General features: G+C 38.7%; 1 protein-coding gene and 1 long non-coding RNA gene across 2 annotated transcripts; both read left to right on the top strand.

The window, feature by feature from the left end:
- Positions 1-4155: 4155 nt before the first annotated feature.
- Positions 4156-5236, top strand: LOC115925523 (ankyrin repeat domain-containing protein 29-like). The gene is made up of 2 exons (XM_030989554.1): positions 4156-4759; positions 5220-5236. The coding sequence occupies exons 1-2, from the start codon at positions 4156-4158 to the stop codon at positions 5234-5236; spliced, it is 621 nt and encodes a 206-aa protein (XP_030845414.1).
- Positions 5237-7499: 2263 nt separating this feature from the next.
- LOC115925322 lies at positions 7500-10032 on the top strand. The gene is made up of 3 exons (XR_004064619.1): positions 7500-7625; positions 8881-9084; positions 9791-10032. It is a non-coding gene; the product is annotated as an uncharacterized LOC115925322 (long non-coding RNA).
- The last annotated feature ends 5867 nt before the right edge of the window (positions 10033-15899 follow it).

Genomic DNA, 15899 nt, shown 5'->3' on the forward strand with positions numbered 1-15899 from the left:
GGTCTGTTTTTTCAAAGTGGGTGATGGGGGAGGCTATTAGGTAGAGCATAGCGTATATTGACGTGGGGTCAGGGGCGGAGCCTCCAGAAGCTCAAGGGATATGGGTATTAAATTACGGTCAGATGAGCATATTGTCATACCTTATTCTTGAAACTGGCAGGTTACTATTTGGGGTGGGGTCCAGGGGCAGAGCACCCAGAAGCTCAGGGGTTTAAGACAATTCATTACCGTCAGATGAGCTTATTTTGATACCTTATTTGTGACATAACTGGTAGGTCACTAATTGGCGTGGGGTCCAGGGGACGGAGCTCAGGGGTTTTGGGCAATAAATAACCCCCGAAATTACCATCAGATGAGCATCCAGGGGCCCACCTTAGGGCCATTGGTTGGGTCCGGGGGCAGAGCCCCCGGAAGTTCACGGGTTTTAGACATGTAATTACAGTCAAATGAGCATATTTTGTTACTTTATTTGTAATTGGCGTGGGGTCCAAGGGGTGGAGACCCCCGGAAGCTCACGGGTTTTAGGCGCTTAATTACGGTCAGATGATCATATTTTGGTCTTCATACGTTCCCTGAGATGCCACTCTCCACCCAGGTGTTAAATGGGTACCCAGTAGGATGCGAAAGCTAATGTGGTTAGATTAGCAAGTGTGCGCTTGTAAAAATGACGCCTGGCTGGAATGCTCCCCAGGGAGTGGAGAATGTGCATACATTGTGTGCGGGTAAGCCTGAATCCAATGACCGGGGTAATAATATACTTATCTGTAAAGCGCTTTGAGAGGGCTTCCGGTCCTGAGAAGCGCTATATAAGAACGAGCTATTATTATTATTATTATCTAAAAAAACAGTGGCATATCCATAATTGTAAAATTATAGGGAACCTCGTGACGCCCCCCTCAAATGAGAATGGGGTGTTTTCTTTAGACTGATGATGAAAATGTCCAGCTATTCTTCTGCAGGTGGTGGCTACGGGGCCAGGTGCCCCATCTGATAGCAAAGAAAGAGACAATTAAGGATATATCTATATAATATATATATATATATAGAGAGAGAGAGAGAGAGAGAGAGAGAGATGGAAAAAAAAGAAAGAGAGAAAGAGAGAAATAGAGAGAGAGAGAGAGAGAGAGAGAGAGAGAAATGGAAAAGGTGAAAGGCAACGTGTATAGAAGATAGAAGATGATACTTCATAACATGATTTTCAGTAATGCTACCATGTGTTCAGCTCGAACCAATGATTGCTTCCCCCAAAGAAAATGTCCCCATCTCCCCAAAGACGGGTGCAGCATCTTGCACCCCCATCCGGAACCAGAAATTTAAACTCTCAATCCGACGATGTATTAACCAAGGTTCACGGTTTATCCAAGTGCTTCGCTGCTATAAACATGATGAAAGACCATCAGAATTAAGAAAAGGATACCAACTTGACCAAAAATAACGATCTGGTTTCAAACTATATGAGGGCGGATGTGCAATGTATAGTGAAACTACGATTTGGGTGTTATACTAATTTGTACTTAGAAAATGATTATGCAGCACTTCAGTGTAATATCAAATAATTGTCATTATAACATTGAAATGCTAAAAATAATGGCATACACACTGGAGGCTAACTACATGTACTCAGATTGTTTAACATGCTGATATTAAAGATGTTCATAACATGTCACCATAATTATATTTAAGAGATCGTTATCAGTGTGTATATTATGCGTCAGTCAGCCTGTAATCAGGGTAATTGACGAAAGTTCAATGAGCACATTGCAAATATGCGTTCAGATACGATACACATCACTACGTATGCAGTAGCGGTTCATTGGGGGGGGGGGGGGGGCTAGCTCAAGCGCCTCGAATATATGAAAGTTTGCTCAAGCGAGGATCTAATATAGAGGGCAGCACACGGACGTACGCACGGGAGCGTAATACCCATTGGCTCAGTGTTACAGTGATCGGGAGTGATCGCCAAGTTGCTTACTTCACAAACGACTATATACCCACGCTTGAGCAACTTTAAATCCTCTTAAAAGTTTCGAGGGCGCATGAATGCAGGAATTACCGAATCCACCGAAAACCAAATAAAGCCCTCCAACCACCAAACATAAAAAAAGTCTTCTAGAACCGCTCCTGGTTAATATGATTTCTGTGCGTCATCTTTTCACTCTCAAACAATACGGGTGACAAGATCAGTATAAACACTAGTTGATTAAGTCTTTTTATTTATTTATTCGGCAGAAATTAATGATTAATCTACTGTGTTGCACTTATTTGAATTCTGATAGTGACCTGTTTCAGTTGTGTGTTCGAAAAGGAAGAAAATGTTTTGACAGAAAAGTAATATTTTTGGGGAATGGGAGTTCGTTCGTTCGTGTCTCCTTAGGTCAAGATTAATGTATCTTGATCTTCGGAGTAAAATATATCATTAAATTACTATCAAAGGAGAGCTTGAAAAGTGCACTCCAAATTGATTAAAATATATCCATTTCTTCTTGAGTTGTAAACATACCGCGGGAATATTCTAGGCCAGGAGGGAGGGAGGGGGGGGGGGGGGGGGGGGGGGGGTGGAGGGGAGGGGGGGAGGGGGAGGGGGGGGTGTTACCGGGGCTTGTTTTAAAGGGACAGGAGTCATCATTCATATGAGATATAGACTAAAGAAACATATTTCCATAGTATTTTGGGACTGTGTGAGAAGTCTTATTAAAAGGAACCTTTACTATTGAAACACGAAAAGTTCCCAAATCGGTATGAATACATTTGATTTGTTAGAACAATTTGATTTGCTGCTGAGAGAATTCACCATCTCATTGTTTACTCTAATTCGCTATACCACTTACCTGCTTACACTGAATGTAGAAGTTATGTAACTATACAGAAATAGTTAATAAACAACAAAAACAATTAAACACAAATGCATCATCTAATTAGGCCTCATATAGCTCCGTTTAGTCTCATTTGACAACTCCCCCTATCGTCAAAGTCCAGCAGCCTATAAACATGTTAGCCTATGGACTTTTACCCCCCCCCCCCCCAAGAAAAAAAAAAATCGTTTCAAATTCATTTTTTGTTTAAACGAAAAGCACACCCACCCCGACGTACGTTATCACTAGCTCTTTCATTGGAACCCTTAATGTCCCATTGACTTTTGAAAGTTTACCCACCGTAATTTGATCATAATAGGTCGCCAACTCGCCATTGCCTATATAACACAAGTGCAACAAGTCGAACTTTGGACGCAATTTACCACTCGATTGTAAGGTTAAAAGTCAAGCACACGAAGGATAACAAGCATGAATTATCATAATCAGTTCTGATTTGTTCATTATGTCCATGTCAGCCTACCCCCCCCCCCCCCCACCGTAATTTTTCCATTTAGTATAGGCAAGCATTTTGCCGAGGTAAGCAAAAACATGAATATTTATGAACATGGACTATTCGATCATTTACAGAGGGGTGCAATTGTGCACCCCATCAAACTCCCCTACTTTCAGTCAAGTATTTCATTGCATTATGTAGTTTGGTAGGTTTATTTTACTAACTGTTTAATTATCAGATATTAATGATAGTTTAAAGATATGAAAAAGGTTCTTGGATTTTATATTTAGCAAAACAATCTCAGATACAAAATCACTATCAAGTGTCGTCTGATCCGCCGATTGCCTTCTAGCTACGTTTGTGCTAGCGAAAATGAGACAACCGGAGCAATATGAAAGCGATCAATGAGATATGAAAAAAAAATAATTGTAGGCTGCACGTATCAAACGTAGGTTCCCGGTTTTAAACAAAAAATGCTTGTAGGTATGGTGCCTTGGTGAATATTGATTTTTGCAGAGAGTTATGAATCTAAAGTTCAGTTCTTGTATCACTTCTATGCAAGTTTGTCACTTATAATACGAATCGTTATCACCAGGCTTTACGATTAACTTTTAATTTGTTTAGTCGTGTGCAGTTTTGATCTACATGTATTCTGTTTTTCTATGCACAGTTCAAACAGACCGAGCTTCGATGACAAACGAATCTGATGTAACTCTGGGTATTCTCTGGATACACAGTGATGTGAAGTCATGACAGTTTAACAGACGATCGCAAGGAAGGAATAAAGGACATAATCCTCTGCGACCAGAGAACTTACTGATCCAGTGATGCCGTGAGATATTTACAACTATGGATGATGCGAATCAAGAGATCCACGAAGCAGTGTTGCTGGGTAATCTTGAAGCCGTAGAAAGTTTGTTAAAACTTGGTTTAAACATAAATCAAACAAACCTAAATGGATACACGCCGTTACACATAGCGCTCAAGTATGGCCGGGAGATTATCATCGAGTATCTCATAAACCATGGAGCTGATCTGGAGAAGGCGACTCCAGATGGACAAACGCCCTTACATCTTGCTGCATCACTCGGACGTCTTAGCGCAACGAAATGTGTACTCAGCCATGAAGCTAGTATGGACAAAGAAGACAAGGACGGCTTCTCCGCATTATACAGCGCTGTAATGAATGGTCATCTTGATATAGTACGATACTTTATCAGTCAGGGGTCAAAAGTGAATCAGTGCAATACTAAAGGCTGGACTCCTTTCTACATTGGAGCAGGGTACGGTAAACTTGATGTAGTAAAATATCTCATGAGTCAAGGAGCTGATGTGAATAAGGGAGATAATGACGGTACGACTGCATTATCCGCTGCTGCTCATGAGGGTCATCTTGATGTCACCAAATATCTCATCAACCAAGGAGTTGAGGTTAATAAGGGAAATAATGACGGTAGGACTGCATTACACAATGCTGCACAGAGTGGTCATCTTGATGTCACCAAATATCTCGCCAGCCAAGGAGCTGAGGTGAATAAGGGACAGAATGACGGTTGGACTGCATTTCAAATTGCTGCTCAGGAGGGTCATCTTGATCTTACAAAATATCTCGTCAGTCAAGGAGCTGAGGTGAATAAAGAAACTAATGACGGTTGGACTGCATTAAACGCTGCTGCTCGGGATGGTCATCTTAATGTCACCAAATATCTCGTCAGCCAAGGAGCTGAGGTAAATACGGGAAATAATCACGGTAGGACTGCATTACACAGTGCTGCTCAGAAGGGTCATCTTGATGTCACGAAATATCTCGTCATTCAAGGAGCTGAGGTGAATAAGGGAGATAATGACGGTAGGACTGCATTACGCGATGCTGCTTTCAATGGTCATCTTGATGTCACCAAATATCTCATCAGTCAAGAAGCTGAGGTGAATAAGGCAGAAAATGGCGGTTGGAGTGCATTACACGATGCTGCTCAGGTGGGTCATCTTAATGTCACCAAATATCTCGTCAGCCAAGGAGCTGAGGTAAATACGGGAAATAATCACGGTAGGACTGCATTACACCTTGCTGCTCAGGAGGGTCATCTTGATATAGTACGATACTTTATCAGTCACGGGGCAAAAGTGAATCAGGGCAATACTAAAGGCTCGACTCCTTTATACATCGCCGCAAAGCACGGTAAACTTGATGTCACCAAATATCTCGTCAGCCAAGGAGCTGAGTTGAATAAGAGAAATAATGACGGAAGGACTGCATTACACGCTGCTGCTCAGGAGGGTCATCTTGAAGTCACCAAATATCTCGTCAGCCAAGGAGCTGAGTTGAATAAGAGAAATAATGACGGAAGGACTGCATTACACGCTGCTGCTCAGGAGGATCATCTTGAAGTCACCAAATATCTCGTCAGCCAAGGAGCTGAGGTAAATACGGGAAATAATCACGGTAGGACTGCATTTCAAAGTGCTGCCAGCAAAGGTCATCTTGATGTCACCAAATATCTCATTAGCCAAGGAGCTAAGGTGAACAAGGGAAATAATGACAGTAGGACTGCATTACTCGGTGCTGCTTTCAATGGTCACCTTGATGTCACCAAATATCTCATCAGTCAAGGAGCTGAGGTGAATAAAGGAGATATTGAGGGATGGACTGCATTACACGTTGCTGCTCAGAAGAATCATCTTGATGTCAACAAATATCTCATCAGTCAAGGAGCTGAGGTGAATAAAAGAAATGATAACGGTCAGACTGCATTACACGTTGCTTCTCAGGAGGGTCACCTCGATATCACCAAATATCTCGTCAGCCAAGGAGCTGAGGTGAATAGGGGAGATAATGAGGGATGGACTGCATTACACGTTGCTGCTCAGAAGAATCATCTTGATGTCAACAAATATCTCATCAGTCAAGAAGCTGAGGTGAATAAAAGAAATGATGACGGTCAGACTGCATTACACGTTGCTGCTCAGAAGGGTCATCTTGAAGTCACCAAATATCTCGTCAGCCATGGAGCTGAGTTGAATAAGGGGAATAATGTAGGTAGGACTGCATTTCAAAGTGCTGCCAAACTTGGTCATCTTAATATCACCAAGTATCTCATCAGTCAAGGAGCTGAGGTCAACAGTGGAGATGATGATGGTTGGACTGCATTACTCGGTGCTGCTTCCAATGGTCCTCTTGATGTCACCGAGTATCTCATCAGTCAAGGAGCCGAGGTCAAGAACTACGAGAGTGATACGGGTTTGCTTTTTAAATTGAAATTAATTTCATGTTCCATTGCGAAGCAGCAAACCACGAATGATGTTAAAGGGATGCGGTAACATTGTTTAGATAAGTGAAAATGGTGCTAAGGTAGTGACCTCAATGTTTAGATGTACAATCATAGATAATCTGAAATTCTAAGTGAAATCAGACCAATATTATTGATTTATTATTATTATTATTATTATTGTTATTATTATTATTCTTTTTTTTTTTGGGGGGGGGGGAGTTTCCCATTGACGCCTTCAAATCAAAATCTTTGTGGTTTGAAAATTTTTCCAGGATATTTTCGCATGTTAGAGGTTTGATCAGTAGAAGGAATACAATAAGTAAAATTTCATAAAAAGTTAGGCATGTTTTCATCAACCGGCTTCAACAATATTACCGGTTCACTTTAAAGTAAATTGCTTTCCAACAGCCTATTTTCTAACATCGGGCAAATTAATTATAAATATTTTTAGCGCAAATTTACATCGTTGGAGGTACTTGAGAAGGAGCTATTATTGTAAACATCTAAAACTTAAAGAAGTAGTGTGAAGTATCAGGTTTGCAACGTTCACTTCAAATTGTTTTGCTATCTGTGTTATTTATGGATGTTTCCATTTACTGTACGACTATTTTCTGACCCACTTGACACACTTTATTCTGACCCACTTTTTTCCCATTCGTTTTCTATACAGAGGCATTTTCATGAGAAAATGAGGTACTGTGATCGGCTTTTTGCTTAGTGAATATTCATGACATGAGCGCGGCCATCTTCAATTTTTCTCAAAAGCTGAAGTGTTTTAGGGGCTAAATTTACTAGTGCTTATAATACATCCTCAGGGGCATCGAAATCAAAATTGTAAAGAATCGCTATCCAGCCATTTTAAAAATTTTCCAAAACTTTGTATTACCTTTAATATTATCTTTTCCCATTTCCAAAAAGCATGTGGATTGACAAGACTAGATTTCCCTCGGAAAATAGAAGCAGCGCAAGGGCCCTCAGGAGGACAGACACGGGAGCCTACATCAACCATTGACCAACCTCTTATAGGTGACAAGTCCTCCAAGAACCAAGGTAATGTGGCAAGTGAAGGTAAAACAATTGTCAGCTTATTCAAATATGATATGCGTTGCCATTCAATGAGACAGTTTTCGATAGAGAACTCTAAAACAAGTACGTACGGATGGCACTGTATCGTCAAAACGCGTTGATATGTTGAAAGTATGATCGTTTTAAAAATTTGGTCGAAGATAAATATGAAAACAGGACAAATAGTGCTTTTGGCCTAAACTGAGACATCAGCAGATAATGTTCTGCTCCTTTACCTAGTTAAGGTTATACACGATTTAGCCGTCAACAAAAATTACCCATTATTTAATTGAGCCGTGGACACGAAGGAATGGGGAATAGAAGAGAGCTAAGTGGAAGAATAACGGAGGCTCATTCCCTGGGTAAAGATCGACGACGAACGTATTTGAAGTACATTGTATGTAGAAGTAATTGACAACTTTTGCTGGATACTAAATGGCTTTAGACAAGGAAATTACGCATTCTCCCTCAAAACATTAGGTGACCTGCATACAAGCATTTAGCAAACCTGCAACAGCCGGTCTAAAAGTTTGTTTTGCCTGGTCCATAATTATATTAATCTTATTCGTTTATTACAACCAAAACAAATACAAACAGATACATAACAATGGTAATAATAATGTACACAATGAAACAGTAAAGTATGAAACATGAAATACATGACTAACAATGTTAACTCATGATACAATATTGCCTCATGATTGTGGCACACAAACCTAATACGCACTCACCGCACCTTCATTTGTTTATGTGTGCGCATATGGGTGTGTTTGGTCTGAGGATGAAGATTGTAGTAATGAGTAGAATTGTGATGACGATGGTTATTATGATGACAGTGATGCTGATACCTCAGTCACATCAATGACACCGACACCAGACCGATGATAAACCGAACAATCGATGATATTACACCTAATGGCTAAAATAGGTCGGTTTGGGGTCGGTCTTTAGAAAGGTCTGCCGGTGTGACAGAGGTATGATGGTGGTAGTGATAGTGGTGATGATGTTGACTGTGTTGGTGATGATGGTGTTGGCGGTGGTGAAAATGATGATAATGATGATTATGGCATTGATTATGGTGATGATTTTGGTGATGATGGTGATTGTGATAATGTTGATGATGGTGATCATCGTACAACTCTAAAAAACATGCTGGTCATGATGACAAGTAGATTAAATAATCTTTTACATATGAGAAAATTAACAAATTTTGTACATTCCACCATCTTTTATTTTTCAGTTGGCAAGAAAGTGCACTGGGAGTTTTTGACAGACAGTCCTCAAGAACTTACCCTTCAAGATAATGAAGTAGTAATATCATGCGGCATCAGATTCTCGCCTTCTGGAGCCAAGCTCAGCGAAACTATCAAGGTCACATTGGACCATAATGCACATTTCACCAATCCAAGACGTGCAGAGATCGTCTTCTACACCCGCAACAAAGGTCTGGGGCAATTACCACGGGGACCTGACAAAAGCTCCTGCGACAACAATTGTTCCGCGCTTTATTTCGTTAAAGTTATAGGCAGATGGGTAGGGTAGCAATTGAGTTCCAGATTAGGTATAGGGTTGGGGATATGGTTAGGTGTTGTGTTAATTTCATGGTTAAAGTTAAGGATATTAAAGCGGAGCAATATTGTCGCAAGAGCAAGTATCATATAACATTAACCGCAGTTCAAATGCCTCTTTTATCTAACAAACGAAAAAAAATGGACATTGGAATATAACACTAAATATAATTAAAATTATCGTTAAAATTCAAAATAGTAACAAATTCATGTCACCTTCAGTATCCTGAAGCACATGCCCCCTGTTCGCCCCTCCACCCCCCCCCCCCAAAAAAAAAGAATGGTGGGAATAGGAAGAAGAAAACTAATTGGCCGATGACCCTTGTTCTACTCCATAGTGAAAGTTGATGCATACATATATGCTGTCTCTAAATAATTTGATGGATTATATATATATATATATATATATAGGCGTGAAGAAAAAGGTCTAGGAACATGAGACGTAGCTGTACTTTACAAGTTTATTACGAGCTTTCGGCTTGTGAGGTCTTCTTCAGGTTCTTGCTTGTGTGTTGGGCTGTAAAGCTATGTCTCACGTTCCTAGACCTTATAATATTTATGTTATTAATTTCGTTGCTATAGACTCAACAACTTTTGTGAGAATTCCCGCATCCACCAACGGTTGTCCACGTTGTGACGTCAGATCGAAGGACTTGGATCTATATGTAGATCATTTCAGTGATTGGTGGATTGTGGCCTTAATCAAACGGTACTTCGTCGGAAAGAGGGTCGAGTGCACGCCATATGTACAACCACCTGTCACGAAAGGATTAACGCACTTAGTGCTACTCTGCATATATGATGATCTCGTTGATGTCATTAAGGTGAGACACAGATAAGGGCGTTGGGCGGCTTGGGCCGTTGTATATAATTTTAGGTGGGGGGGGGGGATGGGTGGTGTGTCGGAGCACATATTCCAGCAAGTAATTCGAAAATTTACCAACATGCAATAAAAGGTGGTCCTCAGATTTTCGCATTTGCAGCCAGATATTCTACAAGATTTTGTAAACAGGCAAAACAAAAAATGAAGTTAGAGAACGAAGTCTTTCGTCTACGGCTGATTGTCAACGAAACGGAGTTAAGTCTTTTGTTAATTCCGTTTGTTGCTACGGCAGGCAGCCAGTGAAAACGAATTCGTTTAATAAAATTATGGAAATGCAAGCACTACTTTAAACAAACAGAACTTTGTTATTCCTAGCTCATTTTTCCTGACTAAGTTGTCATATTAAAGGGCAGAAACTCAACTCTCTGGAAATGTGATTTATTCTTTGAAATTCAGATACCGTCCGCCAAATGACTTTTTGGTTTCCTGTCTTCAAATTCATCTTAATCACTCATGCGTGAAATATGCATCATATAAGTTGCATCAAATGAAAGAAGAGGATCTAAGCTTTACGAATATGTGTCATTTATTAATTATAATTGTGATTAAGATATGATAAAACATCGATAATTCTCGGTTTCGTTTTTTCTGGGACGCACTGTATATATATAAAAGTGCGAGAATTCTCAACTCTGACATGACAACGGATGTTCCAGAATATGAAGGCATGAACAAAATATATATATATACGAAGAAAGAGAGAGAGAGAGAGATTGATAGGGGCTGATTTTTACCATACATTATGTTTTGCTCCAACAGAAAACAAACGAAAAAATGAAGAAGTACAGAATGCTCTATCCACCCCAGCAAATGTTCGTAGAATGGAGGTGCGGCGATATCAATATTGGGTTATTCGACGGCTCAAAGGAAAATGAAAAGAAAGTTGGCGAAATGGTATGTTCTGTATTTCAAAGCTAGGGGTGTATGGATAGTTACAGAAAATAGGCAATTTTTGTAATGTAATAACATTTAATTCAAAAGCCTAATGTTTGTCCTACCTAGCAACAATTGGAGTATGCAATTCTTATACTGACTAATAATGAGATATAATTATTTGTAATACAGTAGGTGAATGAAATAGTTTATTACGAGTCACATAACAAAGATTCTTGTATTGAATTTCATAAATTACGAAAATGGACGATTGTAAGGATTTCATTGTACTGTCGATTTTCGTCAATGACTTGTCTTCGTTCGCGTTCTGAATTCTTATTACGTTAACTACTTTCGTAAATGTCTTGTTTCTGTTTGCGTTCTGCGTTCTGCATTCTTCTTCTTTGTCTGCTCTGAATTTCATGCTCCATAAAAATAGCACTCTCTCAAGTTCTGAAAATGGATTTCTTTCTGTGGCCGTAAATCCATCGTGTCTCGCCAAACTCATACCATTTTATGGATTTAAATACTTTAAAGTTAGCCCTTTCCAGTCAATTCAAAAAATATATGCCTTATCACTAACCGACTTGCCCTCCCAATTTCCAGTTTTCAAAAAATTGCCATCATGCTAAAAAATTGCGATCTTTATACCGACGTGAATGAAACTTGGTAGACGTTTGTATTTATTACATTTGAAAGCTGACTTGACGTCATCACACAGTTATGGCAACAAAAATTATAAAATGACGACATCGCGAAGTCATCGCCAAAAATGATGAATTTACTATGCATGATATAACAACCGGTTTAATGCTTGCCGTACTTTGAACACACATAACAATGGTGTTCACATGACCGCAATGACATGCCATTTCGAATGATACCAAATACGGTATATGTTTACACGGAAAACTTTAAGTAAATCGCATTTGAACAAGGTTTTCCATCCAATCATATCACGTATCGGCTTTCACGTCATTTTTCAGAACTCTTTTGCTTCCTTTCCAATCTTGGTTTTCCTTGAAATTTTGCAAACATATTGTTGGTGGCCAACGCAGAGCATTTTGAAATCGGATTTTTTTAAAATATGTCAAGTGGGCCAAGAACACACACACGCACAGCAGCCAACCACACACGCACCCTTAAAACACATGCACATAATTATGCACACCCGCTCTCATTTGCCATCAACATGGGAATGGGTCTGATAAAGGAAATTTGTATAGCGTTATTGAGTAAGTACATTCCAATCACAATGGTTCTAGGTCAAAACACAATTCTAATATTGTTTTTAAATGTTATTGTCAAATTTATTTATAATATTTACTAATCCTTTCGCCTATTTTCATTTATTTGAAACGAAAAATTATTGAGTAAAACCTTATGATATATGATTTCATGAAACTAAGAAAATACATTGCAACGTAATTACTCACATTTCCCCTCTCTATCTCTTTCTCGCCTTCTTATTTTCAATTATTATATACCTAGGCATGATTATGCGATTTATATACCATTACAAAATATTCTTGTTTCATTTAAAGTGTGTGGTGATGTTTAAACTTCAGGTTATGCTTTTCAAGTTGTTTTTTAAAGAAAAAATAAAGTTTAATTTCCTTGAATTCATTCTTCTTTTATTATAGATACTAGGTAAAAGGGATATGAACCTCGTTGAAAGTAAACAATTCTCTTTTGAAGTGAAGCCACTCGAGTCAGGGGCAAGCCAAAGGTTTCTCGAATTTACCTTGGATCAAACAGAGTCTCCCTCTTATCCTACCCTGATTCATTTCAACTTGTCATATGATGGTACGTATGATGGCGAGACCACAAGCTAAACACTTTGATCTGAAAGTCTAAAAGTCCTCTAATTCCGTAGTTTTATGACAATGTCTTGTGGAACTTGGTTGACTTCTGAGAAAATTTACGAATGACAAATGTCGATAAAGTACGTGTTCCATTTGAATAACTTTCGATTCCCGTTAAAAGTTTGTTAAACAAAATTAAAGGGTTTCATAAGCTACCCACACGTTATAACACAAATGCAATTCTTAACTTTGCGGATACTATTAATTGTGAATTTCAACCTCAATTTGAAACTATTGACGATCTAAATGTGTATCAAAGGGAATATATATTTGGACAGGATTACCTTTTAAATGCCGTTAATTAACTTATTTTAATGGGATCCTAGGGATAATAGATATGTATAAATCTTACTTTATTTTGGTCATATATAAATGTAGAAAAAAAGGAAAAACATTAACAAAAAAAGTTAAATATTATGACACCCAAAACATAATATATACTAACATTTTTCTTTAGCATAAATAATCTTTATAGGCATATAACGAGAAAAATTCCGCATTATCCTTCGCGTAAAGCCCGTGATGAATGACTGAATACCGATTATGATGATAAACGCATATACATACAAGAGTATATTTTATTTTGGTACAGTGTATTTCAAACATAATCATAAAATGATACATTTATTTGTCTACAGTTAATACTCTCTTAGTTGATATCACTACACAGGTATACACGTAATCTTAACATGAGTGTGTCTTTAAAGGAGTAGTGCCAGTTTAAACGGGATTTAGTCATTCAAATACGTATACAGTAGATCAGGCATTTGGAAGAGTGCAGGACCAAAAATAAAAGAAGCAAACCTCCCCCATAGCATCTCTTAAAGAATAGCAATTATGAATACTATAGTCTTCGAAGTTGTATCCTAAAATTGCTTTAAGACCATGCAGTCTTTAACTGGTTACACTCTATTTTCATGACATTGACCTGAATGGACCTGACCTTTATTAATTCACAAACTCACATATCGTTTTCTTATTTTGAATGATGGTAGCAACAGCAAACGTGGCAACAAGAACAGCAGCAGAAGCAGAATTCTGTGACATGGATACCACATCACAATCAGCAGGGGTGTCAACGCTATCAGGGTATGTAGCCAATCTATAATATATTATTTCAAAGAGCAGGCTGAGCTCTGGGCCCTGTTTTACAAAGAGTTGATATCAATCACAACTTATTTGCGGTTGATATCAATCGCAACTATGTACATAAGAGATAGGAGACTGCAAACGTGCGATTAATTAGAGGACTTGCGATTGACCAAAATCAATCTCACCTGTTTGTTAGACAGGGCCCATGAAAATAAAAAGCACTTTGTGAGCGTTCTCAATCTGTGTATGTCGGTTTGATGAATATCATGGTAGAAATCATGCATGAAACTGTTTGCTCTTCAAATGCCCCTTTTACTTGAAATATTACAAGAAATAACAGAAAGGTTTGAACAACATATTTGTCCGAAGTGCATGTGTTTTCAGCAAGAATTTCTTTTGATCAATCCCAAGGCTTTCAGATACTCAAGAAGAAATCTCGAAAATGATTCCAAGAGGGACACTTGAAAACACCATACCAAAAACTATGGCCAATTTCGGCCCGCGCCGCGACTTCACTGTTTATTAAAAGCACGTTTCCTTTCTCGTTCTGTTGCAAGTTCACTTCGTAATCTACTTATGTAAATATTTTAATAATACAGTTTCGAAGAGTTAAGATGTATTTCTTCCCTGGGGAGTGAACTAAAAAGAATCAGTAACCTTTTTGTCTCAGCATAATACAATTATAATTCTTAAATTTCAGTCCATCAGATGAACAGAAAGTGACAGATAAGAATATCCTGAAACTAGCAAGGCTTCTACCACCTAATCAGTGGAGCCCTCTTTACGTTGCTCTTCGCATCGATTACAGCACCGCTGAAGGTATCAAAGAGAAGTCTAAAGAGATAACTGAACAGTACATACACCTCCTTCAAAAATGGAAAGCTGCATCAACTCGGACCAGAAAGGATTTAAATGCAATCCTCATCCAGATAGACGCAGGAGGACTTGTAGACAAGTACGTGGATTAGGTGTATTCTGTGTAACATTCGCAGCATGATAACTTTTTTTCCTATCAACTATGTGGGCTAAATATCATAACGCGAACTTGTAGGTGTTGCGTAAGCCACCATGTTTGTAAAAATGTATATATTCTTTTTATTTGTTAATACGTTCTTTGTATCGTGTAATACTTATTCTGCATCCCTAACGTGTTATTATATTTGGTTTGAGCAGAATTTCAAGAATTCAAAAATCTACCAGGGGCGGTATTCTGAAAGCTTATTTAACTTTCGTTTAATGCTTGAGGTTAAGCAGGTGGTAATATACATCCAATCGGCATTCTGAAATCTCACTTAGCTTTTCCTTTCAGTCGTGAGCGGTACTCTACATTTGAATTAAAAAATGCCCACTCCTTCTTTTTAGTCCGTTTCTACCAATCATATGCGCTGTAGCAAAGCAAGGGATGAATACGCTCGCCAACTTCGACATGGGAAAGTTGTGAAGTTAACCATAGATCGTGAGACTTGGTTTCAGAGGGCCGTGTGATAATTTGAATTTGCTTCACTTGAAACACCCACCAAATGTTTTAAAAGTATAATTGACACCGCTCTGCCGTAATGAAATGAATAAGGAAATTCTAATTTAATCAAACGTGTCATCCTTTCGATTGAACATCATCTACTTAACATGAAAATACATGAAAAGAGCGTAGTGTCCTTTAAATGCGAAGGGCCTAAAAGATCTTTTATCTTTTTGAAATTAATTGACTGCTAATGCAGTTTTCAGAATAGCAAACTTCTTTTAACTCCGCATTTAACTACTTCGCGCACTCCATAACCGTACTTGAAAGCATACGCACAAAGCACCTCGTGCTAACTTGAAAAGGCCACTTAAGTGACCTTTCAGAATACTGATTTGCTGATTGAGCGCTAAGATATATATACGTACTATGTACTAACGTTTGTCCACGTGTAGATATAGGCCAATTAAAAGCGAAGACGCCAAATTCATGCGAAAAGGCGCCGATTTTCGGTGAAAT

The sequence above is a fragment of the Strongylocentrotus purpuratus genome, unplaced genomic scaffold (genome assembly GCF_000002235.5).
Source record: "Strongylocentrotus purpuratus isolate Spur 01 unplaced genomic scaffold, Spur_5.0 spur5_scaffold_18, whole genome shotgun sequence".
NCBI lineage: Eukaryota > Metazoa > Echinodermata > Echinoidea > Camarodonta > Strongylocentrotidae > Strongylocentrotus > Strongylocentrotus purpuratus.

Coding starts and splice junctions, on each gene's coding strand:
- LOC115925523 (XM_030989554.1), top strand. CDS start 4,156: ATGGATGATGCGAATCAAGAGATCCACGAAGCAGTGTTGCTGGGTAAT.